This window comes from Trachemys scripta, chromosome 2 (genome assembly GCF_013100865.1).
Source record: "Trachemys scripta elegans isolate TJP31775 chromosome 2, CAS_Tse_1.0, whole genome shotgun sequence".
Classification (NCBI taxonomy): Eukaryota; Metazoa; Chordata; order Testudines; family Emydidae; genus Trachemys; species Trachemys scripta.
In genome coordinates this window covers 265,335,684-265,355,183 of record NC_048299.1, presented here as the reverse complement: position 1 = coordinate 265,355,183, position 19,500 = coordinate 265,335,684, and the positions used below count along the sequence as shown (strand labels likewise).

Here is a 19,500-nt window from a genome sequence, read left to right as displayed (position 1 = left end):
TTTAGTTGCCCTTCTCTGAACCTTTTCTAGTGCCAGTATATCTTTTTTGAAATGAGACGACCACATCTGTACGCAGTATTCAAGATGAGGGCGTACCATCGATTTATATAAGGGGAATAATATATTCTCAGTCTTATTCTCTATCCCCTTTTTAATGATTCCTAACATCCTGTTTGCTTTTTTGACCGCCTCTGCACACTGCGTGGACATTTTCAGAGAACTATCCACGATGACTCCCAAGATCTTTTTCCTGACTTGTTGTAGCTAAATTAGCCCCCATCATATTGTATGTATAGTTGGGGTTATTTTTTCCAATGTGCATTACTTTACATTTATCCACATTAAATTTCATTTGCCATTTTGTTGCCCAATCACTTAGTTTTATGAGATCTTTTTGAAGTTCTTCACAGTCTGCTTTGGTCTTAACTATCTTTAGCAGTTTAGTATCATCTGCAAACTTTGCCACCTCACTGTTTACCCCTTTCTCCAGATCATTTATGAATAAGTTGAATAGGTTTGGTCCGAGGACTGACCCTTGGGGAACACCACTAGTTACCCCTCTCCATTCTGAGAATTTACCATTAATTCCTACCCTTTGTTCCGTGTCTTTTAACCAGTTCTCAATCCATGAAAGGACCTTCCCTTTTATCCCATGGCAGCTTAATTTACATAAGAGCCTTTGGTGAGGGACCTTGTCAAAGGCTTTCTGGAAATCTAAGTACACTATGTCCACTGGATCCCCCTTGTCCACATGTTTGTTGACTCCTTCAAAGAATTCTAATAGATCAGTAAGACACGATTTCCCTTTACAGAAACCATGTTGATTATTGCTCAACAGTTTGTTTTTCTATGTGTCGGACAATTTTATTCTTAACTATTGTTTCCACTAATTTGCCTGGTACAGACGTTAGACTTACCAGTCTGCAATTGCCGGGATCACCTCTAGAGCCCTTTTTAAATATTGGCGTTACATTAGCTAACTTCCAGTCATTGGGTACAGAAGCCGATTTAAAGGACAGGTTACAAACCTTAGTTAACAGTTCCGCAACTTCACATTTGAGTTCTTTCAGAACTCTTGGGTGAATGCCATCTGGTCCCGGTGACTTGTTAATGTTAAGTTTATCAATTAATTCCAAAACCTTCTCTAGTGACACTTCAGTCCTTGACAGTTCCTCAGATTTGTCACCTACAAAAGGCAGCTCAGGTTTGGGAATCTCCGTAACATCCTCAGCCGTGAAGACTGAAGCAAAGAATCCATTTAGTTTCTCCGCAATGACTTTATCGTCTTTAAGCGTTCCTTTTGTATCTTGATCAAGGGGCCCCACTGGTTGTTTAGCAGGCTTCCTGCTTCTGATGTACTTAAAAAACATTTTGTTATTACCTTTGGAGTTTTTGGCTAGCTGTTTTTCAAACTCCTCTTTGGCTTTTCTTATTACATTCCTGCACTTAATTTGGCAGTGTTTATGCTCCTTTCTATTTGCCTCACTAGGATTTGACTTCCACTTTTTAAAGGAAGTCTTTTTATCTCTCATTGCTTCTTTTACATGGTTGTTAAGCCACGGTGGCTCTTTTGTAGTTCTTTTACTGTGTTTCTTAATTTTGGGGTATACATTGAAGTTGGGCCTCTATTATGGCGTCTTTAAAAAGCGCCCATGCAGCTTGCAGGGATTTCACTTCAGTCACTGTACTTTTTAACTTCTGTTTAACTAACCCCTCATTTCTGCATAGTTCCCCCTTTTGAAATTAAATGCCACAGTGTTGGGCTATTGAGATGTTCTTCCCACCACAGGGATGTTGAATGCTATTGTATTATGGTCACTATTTCCAAGCGGTCCTGCTATAGTTACCTCTTGGACCAGCTCCTGCGCTCCACTCAGGACTAAATCTAGAGTTGCCTCTCTCCTTGTGGGTTCCCGTACCAGCTGCTCCATGAAGCAGTCATTTAAAGTATCGAGAAATTTTATCTCTGCATTTCGTCCTGAAGTGAAATGTTCCCAGTCAATATGGGGATAATTGAAATCCCCCACTATTATTGAGTTCTTAATTTTGATAGCCTCTCTAATTTCCTTAGCATTTTATCATCACTAGCACCGTCCTGGTCAGGTGGTTGATAATAGATCCCTAATGTTATATTCTTATTAGAGCATGAAATTTCTATCCATAGAGATTCTATGGAACATGCAGATTTGCTTAAGAATTTTACTTCATTTGATTGTACATTTTCTTTCACATATAGTGCCACTCTCTCTCCCCCATCCCCCCTCCGCACGACCTGTTCTATCCTTCCGATATATTTTGTACCCTGGAATGATTGTGTCCCATTGATTACTCTCAGTCCACCAGGTTTCTGTGATGCCTATTATATCAATATCCTCCTTTATCACAAGGCACTATGGTTCACCCATCTTATTATTTAGACTTCTAGCATTTGTGTACAAGCACTTTAAAAACTTGTCACTGTTTATTTGTCTGCCCTTTTCTGATGTGTCAGATTCTTTTTTATGTGAATGTTTATCATTTGATCTGGCCCTTACATTATCCTCCTCCATCCTCTGCTCCTGACTATAATCTGGAGATTCTCTATCATTACACTCTCCCCTAAGAGAAGTCTCTGTCCGATCCACATGCTCCTCTGCAGCAGTCGGCTTTCCCCAATCTTCTAGTTTAAAAACTGCTCTACAACCTTTTTAATGTATAGTGCCAGCAGTCTGGTTCCACTTTGGTTTGGACTTTTTCCTTGGAGCATATTCTGTGCTATCTGAGTGCCTGGCTTTCTTGGTGCGTCTGATGTGGTTATTGGATCTGTTGAGGTAAGTGTAGTGATTCGTGGGTTTCTTATACATAGTTGTCTGTACAGTTTCATTGTTGAATCTGATTGTTCATGTGGGAGTGTTTCAGAGAGAGTTTGATGGATGGGTGGTAGTTATTGAAGTTGTGGTTGAAATCTGAGTAGTCTGTCCAGAGGATGAAAACATTGATGTATCTCCAATATATCATTGGTTTTGTGGTGTATTTTTTCAGAATTTTTTCCCCAAGGTGGCCAATGAAGAGGTTGGCATATTGAGAACCAACACAGCTCTAACAACGCTGCAAACAAAACTGATGTATTATATTCCAGCTTGCTATAAAATAACATTTTGCCATTAGATACAGGGGGTCAGATATTCAGAAGGGCTTCCTTCATGTATATCAGGTCACCCTGATTATGTTGTCTCTCTTTATCACTGCACCAGAGTGCTGGACTTCACTGAAGAGATTTACTATCCTAGTACACATTCAGTAAACCCATTGTTTTTTCCACACAGTGCAGGAAGGCTATTTTTTTATGTACTGTATCAAGAATTGGGTACATAATGCACTTCAGTCTGTTTCCTTAATCTTCACAAATAAACTTTAGTTTCATTGTTGATTGCATTGTTCCGTACAAAAACGTGCATTGCCTTGTGAAGATTAATAAAACAGACTATTATTGAAGTGAAAATCATTTATGCATATTAGTTGTTTATACTTCCAGCTTTCCAACTGTTATCAAGATTGTTGTATGCACTGTGAAAGCTGAGCTTGTTCAAATGTTTTAACACATTGGTAATCTTAAAATAAATAAAATGGTATTTTACTCAATAAATGGGTTAGAGACTTATATGAATTCTGTGGCATGCTGTGGTGAATCTGACATTCCCTTTTCCTTATAGTCTTTCCATTGAAACTGAAGTGCAGAATTACTTATTTATCATTTGTACATAGTGTCGCGTGTGCATGGTTTAAAGCCCTGATCATTGCCAAGAACCTTATTTAGGGGTCCAATCCTGCAAACATGTACATACATCACTTTACTCATCTGAATAATTCCTTTTAAGCAAAGTTCCATTGAGACAACCAGTACAATTACTCACAGAAATGTTTGCAAGATCAGACCAATAGTGAGATAAAACATGATATCATGGAGGGAAATAGTGTACCTAGCAAGAGGATGAATGAGGGAGGGAGGTTTAAAAATAAATAGGGTTGTAAGTTCTTGTAGAACTGTATCTAGTGTCTTCTGAATGTGTGTCAGTTTTTCATGTGTTTTAAATTTTTCACCTTACTGGAAATTAGTCTCACTTGCACTTGTGTGTTGTCTCTTACCTCAGATTCCTGAGGGCTTTCCCCGCATTCATTCTGGGATAACCAGCCGTTTCCTTCCTTCCCCTTTCTAACTGGGACAGGGAGGGGAAGCATATATCCTTTTGCCTGGGTAAAGGTAATAGTCTGATCTAAAGCTTGATACCAACACCTGTGTGGTATTGTTCTGAGTAGCCATTACCCCCACCTTTTTAAAAAGTAGATTGAACAAAGTACTAAGAAATATACTGTAGGGAGAAATCCTGCATTGGCAAGGAGAGTAACAGAATGAACTACTGGGCCTTTTTGTTCTCTGACTTCTATGGTTCCCTTATTCTTTCTCCACCCCAGAACAAACCCTGTGACACATTAGGCCAGGATTGAGTCAGCTAGTACTCTTCCCTAGCTGAGATCTCTTGTGCATATTTACAGAATAAATTTTACATAAAAAATATGCATTTTATTATTGCATAATGATTTCTTTGGTTTTTATGCCAAGATAGTTGATTAAAAGCATAAGCTTTTAGAACAGATGTAGTCTTATTAAAAACATAGTTTACTATTTGTCAATCCACAACATCATATGACTGAAAACTTTGGGCATTTGACAACATTAATTTTTGTGTTTGCAATAAGTAGGACAATGGTATGTAAGTTAATTATAAATGTACACTGTAATATTTTATTTCCAAAATACAGTTAAAAGATCATGAGCAATTTCATAATTTTGATCTGAGTTTAAGAAAAGACATTTGGTTTTCTCTTCTGGTTGTAGTGGAACTTAGTACTTGGCAGATTTTTTTAAAGGGTTTGGAAGTGTAAGTCTTTTGAGGCTTTCTGCCAAGTTTTTTTAGTATCTAAGATGATTCATGCATCATGGGATAATGCACATGGATTGTGGTGAAATTCATGGTTTTAAAAATGAAGTGTGGAAGTCAACAGAAAAATAGTATTTTGCAGTACCCGAAGATTTCAACTTTATATCTGAAATTAAATGGTGATTCTTTCTTTATTTTCTGTAATTCAAATACTGTCAGACAAAAATTACAACTTGGAGAAAATGATACTTGTACTACTATCTGAAGTAAACACAATTTCTCTTGGCATTTATAGCCCTATCTCTCCCACTAGAGAAAATTAATTCTGGGAGCTATGTCTATAACGTGTGTGGGGTTTTTAAAGCCTCAAACATGGTAAGGGTGGGAACCTAATAAAGAAATGTTGAACAAACCAGTATTGGAGGTTTAAAGTAATTACTCCTGAGGGAATTCTACGCCACTGATTTCTTTGCTTCCCACAGAAAAATGACTTCTGACAGGGTAACAAAGGGAAGCCACCGGAGTGGTCATGCACCCTCCCCAGCAGCTCAGGTGCACCATTTCGGGCATCCGGAGCAGCTGGCAGGACAGTAAATCACCATGGCAGGGCGCAGGGGACGCCCTGGCTGGTGGTTCCTATCATACGTTGGGGTCTGCTTCTAGTTCTGGCTGGTCTGGGGAGGATGGGACGAATTCTTCCTCTGCACCGAGCAGCTGGGGCTGGGTCAAACCCACCCCAGAAAGCTCCCCTGGCTGCAGGAAGCTCTGCACAGCTCCACCACTTCCTGCCTCCATTGCTCCTCAGCCGTGGGAGTAAGGGTTACTGTACGGGCACCCTGCAGCCCCCCATAGCCGGAGCCCCCATGCACCCAAATCACCCCCCGCACTTGAACCCCCACTCCAACAAGCCCCACTGCCTCCCACACCTGGACCACCCTGATGACCTCCCTTCACCCACACCCTACTTACCCCCCCCACCAAGCCCCACTCCCCCAGCACCCGAATGCCCGCTGCTGAGCCCCAACCACCTTTACCTAGATCCCCCTGCAGAGGCCCATTATTCCTGCACCTTGAAACCCCCAAGGAGCAGAATTTGTAGAATTTTAAAATATTATACACAGAATTTTTATTTTTTGGCACAGAATTCACTCAGGAGTAAGTAATACAAAAAGACAGAAAAGGAGCTTAGTGAGATGTGTCATTACCACAATTGCAAATGAGGAAAAAATTAAACATTGTTGGAAGAACATTAGACTTACAGGATTGGACTCTTAAAGATTTTTAAAAAACAAAAAACAAAAACAGAAAAAACACACACAAGTTAGTGTAACTGTATTCTCAGTTTAAATACATTTGCTTCTCAAGAAGTATTGGATACTTCGAAAGAATCTCAACCTAAGACGTGTGAATCATGCCCTTTCTAGCTGGTGAAAGAGAGTCATAAGCAGCTGGTGCCACTCATAACTGAAATAGCCATTTCCTCATTCAGGGAAGTAATCTTCTCTTCCATTTTTTTCCAGAGTACAATAGTCTGACCAACACTGAAGAAACCCACCCTGGATACGTCTGTTCTAACTATTGCCCAATTAAAAAAACTTCTGTTCCTGAGCAAGGTTATAGAGAAGTTAGCCCAGGACTAACTACAAGCTCTTCTGATTAAAGGCAATATCCTAGGCCCAGCATAATTTGAATTCAGGTCAGGATGTGGGATTAAAACATCCTTAGTGGCACTGATGGATGATCTCCTGCTGTCAATGGATGGAGGGTAGACATCTGTTCTCATCCTTCTCTTGACCTGTAGATATTGTTGTCTTGTCTGAGAAAGGAGTCAGTAGAAGGCTCTAAAATAGTTTTAAGTCCTTTCATGCCCGAAAAGTAGAAATGGGAGACTGCACCTTTGTCACTAGACCTCTAACTTGTAGAATTCCAGAAGAATCAGTTTTTTTGCTGGTCCTGTTCAACATCTGCACGCAGCCACTAGATTAACTGGTAAAATGACATGGACTCAAATGGTAGCAATATGCAGATGATAGAGCTCTAATTATCCTTTACTGTCTGTGACAATGCAATTACTAGCAAGATGGCCCAGTGCTTGGATGAGATCCATTCATGGATGAAGAAGACCTGGTTGAAACTGAGAAAGATGGGGGATATGCTGGTGGGAAGAGGAAGGGACTTTTGAGTATTTTTCAGCCATGGTATAGGCCCCTTTGGTTGAAGATAAACACGCATAATTGGTCAGCTCAATCTGTAATTTGTGAGTGCTTTTAGATTTCTCTTTGATGCTAAGCTCTCTCCTTACAGCATCCACAAATAGTGTTTCTGTTTGTCCAGGAAACTACATCCCACCCATCCTGGCTGACAATGACCCGGCCTTGTTTATATATGTTTTTGCCCTTCTCATCTGGATTTCAGCAATGCATTATACCTTGGAGTGAAATCATTGGCCTTTAGAACTCCTGCTAGTACAGAATGCTACAGTATACTTACTGAGCAAGACAAACTACTGTGAGCACATGTTAACCTATCCTTCAAAGTCTCCATCTGTGTTTAAAAGGCACTTAGTGGCCTGGGCCCAGGATATCTAAAAGATCAATTAAAACTCTGTGCAGGAGACAGATTTGTCATGGCCAGTCCCAGACTGTGAAATAAACTTCCACCCAAACAGAGGGCCATCACATACCTTGCCACCACCTGCTCCAAGTGCAGGGTGCACTTCTTTTACCTTGCTCTTTGAAACATAAACACACAGCAATATACACATTTTTTTAAAAAGCACGAGAAAGAGAAAAGTCTTCCCAAACAAAACTCTCCACAGCGCATACAATTCTCCCCCTCTAGAAAGGACGAGAGAGAATGAACCACATGTCACAGATGTTAGTCACCTTGCTTTATGCATTCCTGAAGGTGCTCAGCTGTTTTGTTGATAAGGCAATAAAAAAATATAGAATTGAATAATAGCTGACTAAAGATCTTCTCCGGAATTGCTCCAGGCAAATAATTTACACTTTCTCACAGCAGAAATAGTTTTTAAGGTGTATGAGATTGTATATGTTAATTTACAAAACACTGTTGGGAAACAGTTAAGATTGCTACACATACCATATGTGTATCAGGACAGCCAGGCCATCAATTGTGGCTGGAACAGGAGCTGAGGCAGGAACAGGGGCAGAGGCGAGCAGGAGTACTCTGTCAGAAGTAGCAAGTAGAGTATCCCCAACAAGGTAACAATGTTGAGCATACTGGAGTTGCTCCTTTCATTAGGAGCCTGTATACCTGCATTGGAGTCACCTGGCTAGACCCTTGCTTGTGGATTGGCTGGGCCCTTAGGACTCGGGTAATTATCTTAAATGACTCATCAGACTCAGGCTCAAAACACTCATCACAATCTTACTCAAAACCACAAAATCAAGGAAATTAAAACTTAAGTTACCCACAGACACACGCTATCCTAGCTACCATACATCACAAACCATATACTTCAGTCTTAACTCTGCCCCCTTAACCTGCCCTTCTGTATGCACTGGTATACCAAGGTATCCTTTTTCAACACTATTACTTGTTCATGTTTGGTATAGTAGTTTGTGCTGTCTGGGTAGTTGGAAGGCTACCCTAAAGGGCACATAGTGAGAGTTTTTCCTCGACAGTGGTACTTAAATGGGAGACACAAACAAGCAGAAAGAAGGGCAGAGAGATGCCAGGGAAAGAGAAATAGAAAATGTGTTAATACACAGTGATGGTTCTTAATTCAGAATCTCCTTCTTCTTTAGGATTTTAGGATTTTATTCATAATTTTCTTTAACTATAGATTAGCTTCATAGTTTGGTTCTGACATCCAAACATGGTCATTTCAAAATTGTCTAAGCATCTTGATATCCTTGATTTGCAATTAGTGTTTCAAAATTAAAATATAACATTCCTCATGGATATGCAGTAATATATTTTCTTTTCCATTGAGATCTTATCTCTACAATTAGAAAAATAAATTCTAACATTCTATTATGAATAATACAAAACATGAGGGCCGTTTCTTCTGTTTAATCTACAGATTGGGGGTCAAATATATCCCATATTTATATCTCTAATACTATTGACTTCATGGTTTGGTTTGTAATTAAACATTCTTCTATTAATAGTAGTAGCTATAACTTCATTTTGATTTTTATTCCCAAGTAAATTTCAATACATCACACAAAAAAAGAAGATATTTATACTTTCTGAAAAACAAGCTAATGTTCCCACTTAAATAGCTTTTTATCATACTTTTCTCAGTTATATTACTTTATTAATCATTGATAAATTTTGTATTTCATTGATTGTCATTACATGTGACCTTAAATTCAGATGGTGACATAAAAATAACTTCCGACTATATGTTAATTTTAATTTTAAAATAACCAGTTTTCAGTAAATGCAGTAATTTGTTTTTCTTGACACAGTGGTACTGATTTGTGAATTCACCAGTTTGGTTTCATTAATACTCTGTAGTAAAGTATAGATTTAAAATAGATAGTTATAGGAAAGAAACTTGCTAATTTTGAACTTCTCTTTTCAGATCATGTTCAAAATGAAGAGAACTATGCACAAGTATTAGATAAATTTGGAAGTAATTTTTTAAGTCGGGATAACCCAGATCTTGGCACTGCTTTTGTTAAATTTTCAACACTTACTAAGGAATTATCAACGCTGCTGAAAAACCTGGTAAGGAGTTTTATATACGTTATTTTTATAAAATGATTCAAAACAAAGTACAATAAAGCACCTTTATTTTCCTGATGATTTGATTAACTATGTAAATATTCATCAGAATGTTGTCTTGTAAACAAATCAGCTAATTTTAAACTGAAATCAGTGTACGTGTACTACAGAAATAACCTCAATTACAGTTACACTTCAAAAACAGTTGGAAAGAATAAGATACATATTACACATACTGTATTTGGTTATGGTAATGTCTAGTCAGATGGAATGATGAAAGTGTGAATTGATGCACAATTAAGTGACTGGAAGAATCCTACAATCCTCTATAATTCCTACGGGGGTCTGTATAGAAATCCTAAAGAAGGCTAGATCTGTCAGAATTTCTGTCTATAAACCTGCCTGTTTAAAATAATAATACTAATGGTTAAAATTTTCCTAGTCCAGAAACTAAGTCAATTTGCAAAAAAGTTAAACCACTCACTTCTTTGCTAGCAGGTCCATTTAAAATATAGGTTCTTGGCAGAGAACCACTCACTTCAAAGAAAATTAGAATCCTATCTGACTTCTCTGCAAATCAACATCTCTCATTTGTCTGTCCACACTGGAAGAAAGACAGGATGCCATGGATGTGGTTTAATTCGATCATAGATTTGTTCACTTATATATTTGTTCACTGCTGGGAGTGCCCAGCAACAAATTGTACAGTGTGAGGAGGTGGGGGTCAGCTCCTTGCTGATCCAGACAGAGAAGCCCCAAACCCTCTTCCTCAGCTCTCTTAACGGGGGACCAGGAAAAGGAGTGTGGTTGGTTCCCCTCTGACGAGACCTAGGAGCCCAGAGCCCCACACCCCACTTTTTCAGCTTCAAGAAGGGATGCTCTCCTTCAAACTCTTCTCCAGTTCATTTTATCTGATAACTATCCCTGCATTGGACATCCACCACAAGTTTTATGTCTTAAGTTGTGACATGATAACCTAACCCCCCTACTCCACCCCAACGACTCTGGGGAAGCACTCTGGGGTTACTGGCTGGCTGGGGGGAGGTTAACCACAGCGCCCCCTGACCATGGGGTCATGGGCGGTCGCCCACCCATAAGGCTGGCCCTGCCAACCCCAAAAAGTGATGACCCTCCCCCCATACCATGCGACCCTCCTGTCTCCACCTCCCACTGCTCTCCGGCTGCCTAGCTCTGAAGGCAGTGCCCCTGTCAGCAGTAGCGCAGAAGTAAGGGTGGCAATACTGCAACCTCACTACAATAGCCTCACAACCTCCTCCACAGCCTCTTTTGGGTCAGGACTCCCATGGTTATAACACCATGAAATTTCAGATGTAAACATCTAAAAGCATGGAATTGACAATTTTTAAAAGCCTTTGACTGTGAAATTGACCAAAATAGACCATGAATTTGGAAGAGCCCTATTCATAAGTAACAGGATTCTCTTATAGTTTTGAGAATATGAATAGATCAATATACTTGGTCTTTAGTCTCTGTAGAACTTTCTCTTGCACTCATACACTCTCTTCACTCCCCATTAAAGTCCACAATTAGGCTGAGATAACATGGAAGTGTTATCATGCTTGTTTCTTGAAAAGTATTTCTTCCAGTTACTTTGATTCCATTGAACCTGTCTCCCTTTGGTAGTTGTAAACTTGTGCTCAGGAATGCACTATAGCAGACTTCTATAGGATTTCATACACAAAATAAACCTGGGCTTAAAATACTATTGTTTTATCTATAGAAATGCCTCTAAAAATAGCAGACGGTCGCATTGGATAGAGAGTACTTTCCAACATAATTCTTTCAGAGAAGCTCAATGTAACATTTAGTTAATAAGACGTGTGCATCAAGGGAATGGAATCTTCATCCAGACACTTACTATTCAGTTTAGAAAATGTTTGGAGTGCTGACAAAGTCTGTCCAATGGCATCTAGACTCAAATACTTCCAAGATTCTCCTTTAAATTCAGATCCCTGCAAACTGTAGCAATGTATGCTTTTTCAGAGGTTTTGGGTATTTCCTTATTTTGATGACTTCCCCTTTGGTTCATGGTCTTACAAATACTGCAAAATTCAAATACCAGAGGGATTCTGATCACTGGCTCATGTAATATTAGTATATCCCTAAAAGTTGATATATCCCTGGAGACTCTTACTTTTAAAAAAGGCCAAGTTTTTTATTTAAACATGGAATCTGCAGGCTCTGGTAACTTGGCAATATAAAAGCTACAAAAGAATCAAGATTTTGAAGGTGGTCAACATTTTTCTGAGTTTATCTGGCGATTTATTATTTAATTAAAATTTGCTCATTTTTGCATGCTGATAATTCTTTCTATATTCACACCTTAGATTCAGGAATTTTGCCAGGGAAGTTTTGCTAAATCTAGAGATAGATACCTTCAAAGTCAAAACAGTGTTAGGGAACATAATAAATGGCAGGATTATTTTGTCTCAAGTAGCTAAATTTAAAGGCACTGATCAACGAAGGGCAGGAAATGAACAAAGGAGGATTGAGGAACTCCAGATGGATCTTTTCAGTCTTTATGGTTGGACAAGATAGTGGAGGAAATTAACACTGAGAAATGATTATAATACTCAGAACTTCAAAGATATTAGTGCTTTGCAAAAGCTAGAATCAATTAAACTTTACTACAACTCTGATGTTTTGGGAAAGTGACACAGCAAAGTTCAATTACTTGCTCAGAGTTACACAACAAATTAATAGCAATTAGGAATAGAAGCCAGGAATTCTTATGCTGTCCACCGCTCTGACCACTACATTCACTACCACAAGAAAGAGTATTCATAATTATAAGATGTATAATGAATCTGAGACCAAAAATGAAATTGAGCAGGAATGATTTCTAAAGGAAATCCAAATGTGTTATGAAAAAAAAATACTACCAGAGTCAATGAATCAGAAAATGATCCACATGAACTCTCTAATCAAAAGCAATATTGAAAACTATGCTAGTTAATTGGGTGAATGGAGATATGGGAGAAATAATGGCACAGTTGAAATGTTAGTGGTAAGTGCAAAGCAACACACATCAATAAAACCAGTTTATATATATTTTTCTTATGGATTTTCATGGATTAACATTAGATAGTATCCCTCAGATACTACGATCTGAGAGTCATAGATATTTAGTGAAGATTGACTAATATGGTATATAGTATGCTAGAGTGCATTAAAAGGGGGTAGAAAATGTAACCATAAGTATTTTAAATCTGTTCTGATTATCACCTTTACATTTGCATATTTAATTTGAAGAGTTGAAGAAAAGGGCAACTAGGATGCTAAGTGATCTGGAGAATTTATGTAAAAGAGAGTAGGATGACTTTGGTCAAGATTTTCAGAAGTGAATAGTGATTTTGGATGTTTCAATTTTTGGGTACCCAACTTTTGTAACATCTTAAAGGTCTGATTTTCAGCAAGTCCTGAGTACTACTTTTTATACAGCCTTTAAGGCATTTCAAAATCACTAGGCACTTTTCAAAATATTGTCCTTAGGCCATCTAGTTTGTAGAGCTGGAGGGTAGGAAGTGATGAGAGAGTATACGCAAATGAATTGCTTAATAAAATTCCAATCCCATATATAAAAATAATGGATAACATGGTGGAATGACTGTTAGGAAATTTGGAAATGATAAATAGGAATGTTTATCGGCATATAACTAATTTCATGTTAATAAAGAACACAACTAAAAGAGTCAGATATTTACATAATGAACATAATATAAGCAGTGTCAAAACTTTTGAGGTACAATGCCCCTAAGAGCACAAATAAGTTTTTTCTTTACAATGTGGGATATTTCCAGGTTATTCAGAGCATTCTAGTTTTTTTAATTCATACGTTAGGGAAAAAAATAAGGGAAACAAACTGCATAAAAAGGATATATTAAGTAAGCTTCCATTTTACTGGAGAAACCAGACTATCATAAGAGCTGCCTTGTTATCTGAAGAGCTATAAAAATGACTTCATCTATTTTGCTAGATGTATCAGCCACTGCATTAGAGAAATATAAACTTTTCTCTTTTCTTATTTCATATTTGGTATTGACAAGGAACTATTCAAAGCAGCCACAAGTAAATTTTTACATGTTCTTAAAATTCCTACAGAAACAAGCAGGTTTTTTGTCAAAGGGTTTTCCTTTTAGCTTTCTTTCCTTTCTATAATTGGATTGTTCCTTAAATTTGAGAGGCCCTCATAAACCAGCAGGCAATACAAAAAAATTTCAAAACAATTATCTTAGTGTTCACTGCCAAAAATCTTGATAATGGCTTTACATGGTCCCCAGAATAAAAATATACATATACTTTTTTTTGAGACAATCATTTTTTATTAAGACATTAGTTATTGTTACTTTATTCCAAATCCTTTATTGTGTGGAATAAAACCTGGGAACTTTCAGATACAGTAAGATAGTCATCTCAAAATTAAGTGTTTTCATAGACCCTTAGGTTTTCTCTGGTGCTTGGAAGATACTTCCCTGTAGCGAACTTTGTGGTCCGTACTTGATACTTGTCAAAACCTCTAGCAAGTTTTTACAAAGATATGTGAACTACAAGACTTGCTAAGCAGCTCTTGTTTTTAATAATATTTTAGTTAGGGAGCTAGTTTTATATAACTGTTCCATTAATATAATTAAATATATTTCTCAGTTTAGAACTTCAGATTTTTTTCTTGTATTTTGACATATTTTTCATAGGACACTGCCAAATAGAACTGTTATATTTTCATAGGTTATATTTTCTGTCAAGTAATATAATCCTGATTTCAATAAAAACTAGAAATTCACCATTGCAATTAACAGTAGTCACAAAAAATGTGGTATAAGTGCCATCTGCTAACCCAACTCTAACAGTTAGCTCCCATTGTGTCCCCTGGGAATTGCTGTCATTATGAGTGATGCTGGTGCAGAAACAAGGAAGAAAACTAAAATAATTAAATTTATATATTGGGTAAATAAAGGTAAAAGATGATAAAAAAATCAGCATTTATCAAATGATAAAGATAAAAGTCATTAACAAGAAATTTTATTTGTCAAGACATTTAGAATATAAGATTGAATAGAAGATTAAAGAGATATGCAGAGGGGGAAAGAAAGGAGCTGATTAAAATGTTTCTTTCCCTAATTTAAATATATGTGGAAATCCTGCTAATTTAGTTACACAAGTTATTGAGCTCAATACAGGAGTAACTGGGTAAAACTGTATGGATTATGATACACAGGAAGTCAAACTACATTAATTTTTTTCTGGTAAGACTTCTCAGCATGAATTACCTGAGTTGTCTCTATTGAAATTAATTCTGAAAAATATTTAAAGAATTTGCTAGCTGCTGAATGCTTCTAAATATTTACGTGTATGTTATTTGCAATCTCCAATTCTGAAGAAGTATATCGTAGTATAATAAATAATTTCCAAAGTTGCAAAATGCAATCATAAGCAATAGCAATAAAAGTGAAAGTTATGGTTAACTTTGTGAGAAGCAACTTTTCTTTTCTTTTTCTTTTCTTTTTCTTTTCAAAAAAGTCCAGATAACACTGAATCTGATTTCCACCAATGGATCTAATACCATTAAACTTTGAGTTGGAATATTTATGCTGTGTTAGTTATAAAACAACCACTTGTGCCTTGGTTCTTCAGGTAAATCTGGAAAAGTCTACAAATACACAAAAGCCACAATATGGAAATTGGTTTTCCACCTGGAAAGATACCTGTTCTGGGTAGTTATATTTGCAGCCTTATAAAGATGATGAACTCTAACACAGTAAAACTTGTTGGATGTTTTCTCACAAATACATCTGCTAGTACAGTTTCTCAGAAACTCTTAAAGTGAGGACCAGAAAATCCTTCTGTTATTTAACAGCTTTGTTTTGGGGGGAGGGGAGACTGGCTATCTGATTTTGTTTTTCATCCTTCATGAAACTTCTTGGAAAAAAGGCATAGTAGGGAATGGAATCCAGAGAACTGTTAGATAGATATTCAGGAATAGTACAGAGAGTCTTTGATAATAAGTAACGAACAGCTGGAACTTTAGTGTTGCAAAATGTCATGGTGAGGACTCTTGCCTGACAATTTTTTGTGCTTGTTACCCCAAATCTTTGGTGTCTGTGCATGTGGGGAAACATTTACACTTCATGAGTAAATGCTTTGACAGCCAAACACATTCTTTTGTAGTGAGTGTGAAGGACAGGCATTTGCACAGTAGAAGAAGCAAGAAGCATTAGCTTAAGATGCAGACACAGAATCATTGGGTACAGAGAATTACTGACTTAAACGGACATTTTTCTGTGCAAGACTTTTATTATTGGATTCTTAATGTTTCCAATTCAGTAGTCCTATTAATCTTTTGACATAATTCAAGGAGGCAGATGCCTGTTCAGATTTAATTTTATTTTGGTTGACAGGTATATTATTAGGGTCTCTTTTTATGCATCTTCATGTCTGAAGATGGTGTAAAGTTCAGAAAATTCAAAGTGCTGGTTTTTATGGGAAATTATAGCAGTAGCTTTGACACACCCCAGTGAATTTGATGGTATTCGTGTCATGGTTTCTTGGAGCTGGGAAATGCCCACCTTTTTACATATCCCGGAGGTCAGAGGCACTGATTAAGAGTGCCTAAATTTGTTCTATTTATGGAAGGAAAGTTGGCTGGTAACTACTAACTTTGTTTCATAATCAACACTCAGATATTTTCTGATCCCCACATGATCTCCTCCAAGGATAATGGTAAGAGGACTCCATTAAAATAAGAAATTATTTTTCCTCCAAACCCAACTTAATGATGTAACATTCTAAATTTGAAGACTGTGTGAGCATGTTAGTTCATTACTCAAATATTAATGTTTTGATATGGCTGTTTATCCTGTTAGAAAGGCCTCATCTACACAGGCTAAAAGATTTCTTTTTCAGTTAAATTAATTTGATTGAAAATCCCCCTTAACATTCATGTAGATACATCTTTCAGATAATTTGAGCAGTTGATGTTATAACCAAACTGTTAAATATCTGTACAATTTTATTAGACAAAGTTTGTAAAACAGCCAGTATATAGACTCCGAGTTTAAAAACGGGTGTGCAAATAATTTGTCCAAACATTTATTGTGATTGTATACATCATTGTGGGATTTGTAAATGTGAATGAATGTTTTCTGCATTTAGCAATTTGTGTGCAAGTATAGTATGCACAGTCAAAATAGTACTTGCAATTGGGTACAAGTGTCTTAAAAAAATCTGAGCTGATGCCTATTCTGTTCACAGACTGAAACATATACAGACTATACCAGGGGTCAGCAACGTTCGGCCCACGGCTCGCCAAGGTAAGCACCCTAGCGGGCCAGGCCAGTTTATTTACCTGCTGACGTGGCAGGTTCAGCTGATGGCGGCCCCCACTGGCCACGGTTCGCCGTCCCGGGCCAATGGGGGCGGCAGGAAGCGGCGTGGGCCAAGGGATGTGCTGGCCGCGGCTTCCCGCCGCCCCCATTGGCCTGGGACGGCGAACCGCGGCCAGTGGGGGCCGCGATCGGCCGAATCTGCCGCGTCAGCAGGTAAATAAACTGGCCCGGCCTGCTATGATGCTTACCCTGGCGAGCCGCGTGCCGAACGTTGGCGGCCCCTGGACTATACAATAGAACTTAAAAAATTGTGTCAGATAAAAACTTATGGATAGTTACGCATAATGGTATTTGTTAAAGAGAATGGGGTAAATATATTTGTATCTTATAATAACTGCAAATAGTAAGGGCCTCAGTATTGTTTAATAGAAAATATGCTGAGACGTTAATTCCATTACTGCTTTGGGAAAGGAATCCCACTTATTGAACAACCAGTCTCACTCCTGTGTGGTCTCCCTTCCAAGTTTTGAACCACCTCCAAGCTACTTAGGAGAGTTGATGCAGTTGAAGATGATATGAAGGCTGTTCATGATTTTCTTTTAGTGACGTGAGGACAAACTTTTTGTATGGATATGAAAAGCTAGAATGTATGTATTTCATTTTACTGACATATAACTCAAGACCATTGTAAAGAAATTCCTTCCAGGATGCTTGAGTGTATGTCATGTGAATTGCAACCACTTTGAATTCAAGGATAATAATCAGTTCTAATATCTGTGAGTCATAAAAAGGATGGGATTTGAAAGAATGCTGACAAACTGTATTAGATGAAGAAGATATCAATAACTAAGCAGTAGCTCATGTTCATGATCCTTCCCCCCCCCCGGCATATCTTTCAGAGGCTGTGATCATCTCCAGAATCACATTCTAGGATATTGTTTTCAAACTTCCTTAAATTAACAAACATGCCAACTTAAAATACACTTTTTGCTGTATTTTGTAGTACTTTCCCTTCAGCCCTGTGGAGCCCAAGTTGGCTAATGACCTTTCATGTCTGAGTTGTGGTTTTATTTTTGTTTTGTTTTTTAAAGCAACAATTGATAAGCTAGAATTGCTCCATATCTTTTGTTTGTTGTTTGGTGAACTGTAAGAAAAGCCTTATTGACCCAGAAGCCAGCATATGGGCAGGGATGGTGTCCCTAGCCTCTGTTTGCCAGAAGCTGGGAATGGGCAACAGGGGATGGATCACTTGATGATTACCTGTTCTGTTCATTCCCTCTGGGGCACCTGGCATTGGCCACTGTCGGACAAGATACTGGGCTAGATGGACCTTTTGGTCTGACCCAGTATGACTGTTCTTATGTTCTTAAATTGCTCCCCAAGTAATGTTCTATTGCTTGTTAGGGAAACTGAAAATTACCTTGATCTGTTTTCTGGACCTCCTTCATCTGTGAATTTTAATTTCACTTTTCATGTTTTCCTGAATGTCCATAAGTTTCCTATATTTTTTTAATGCTTCTGTTTCCATCCATGTACATGTTGATTAACTCTTTATGGATCTGAATTTGCTATTAGTGTGGAACTTTTTTTTATGCCACCGGTTCAGCTACATTTGATAGTGAAATGAAACAAAAATATGTGTGCAGCATATTTGTTTAAATCATGATATTTATGAGTTTCTTTAAACTCAACTAGTGCTTTTTCTTCATTTTCTTAGCTCCAGGGCTTAAGCCACAATGTTATCTTCACTTTGGATTCTCTCTTAAAAGGAGACTTGAAAGGAGTTAAAGGGGTAAGTTTTCAGCGAACCTAGAGTACTTTCAGGGAAACATTTCAGGGTTGCCTAGATTTCTTACTATCCATCCATGCATCCAGATTCTTATGTTGGCACTTATTCTCATCATATCTGCATGGATTCTGCTAAGTATAATGCATGATTAAAATTCCACTTGGAAAATGTGTGGTTCATATCTGTCTTAAGATCCGTGAGAAAGGAATATTTGAAAAGATTTAAAAGAAAAGACTTAAAAATGTCATTTATGATTTTTGGAATGATATCTTAGTTTTAAACTTACAATTTAAAAGTGTTTATAAACATATTTTAAGTGCATTTTCTGTTTCCTAAGGATCTTAAAAAGCCTTTTGACAAAGCCTGGAAGGATTATGAGACCAAATTGTAAGTATTCTTCATTTTGTCATAATTCATACAAAGAGAGAAAACACTTTACTGTCAGAGAAGGGAAACCTTTTATGTTCTAACCTTGATGATTATGATACTGAGGCTATCTGCCATTTATCTTAGTTTTGGTTGATGAGACAGACTTACTTAGCAGGTCACTAACATTCTTGGACTTTCATTCTTGTTCAGAACTGTTCATTGTTACCATTGATGAACCTGTAAAGATGAAGAATTAAGAATGGGTATATTCTCAATGCCATGAACATCACATTAGACATATAAACTTCAGTGTTAGTGGAAATTCAAGTTTTTATGTATTCCATTGAAGAGTTATACCTTATGCCTAATATTCCTCTGGAAT

The 19,500-nt window shown here is 37.6% G+C and overlaps 1 protein-coding gene across 3 annotated transcripts in view; it reads left to right on the top strand.

Annotated features, from left to right (window-relative positions):
• Nucleotides 1-19,500, top strand: part of ASAP1 (ArfGAP with SH3 domain, ankyrin repeat and PH domain 1) — a 293,429-nt gene that overhangs the window by 143,681 nt on the left and 130,248 nt on the right. For all 3 annotated transcript variants that reach the window (XM_034763623.1, XM_034763624.1, XM_034763625.1), the window contains exons 5-7: nt 9,475-9,620; nt 18,678-18,752; nt 19,087-19,136. In XM_034763623.1, coding sequence (XP_034619514.1) covers nt 9,475-9,620; nt 18,678-18,752; nt 19,087-19,136 — 271 coding nt within the window. The remainder of the gene's footprint in view (nt 1-9,474; nt 9,621-18,677; nt 18,753-19,086; nt 19,137-19,500) is intronic.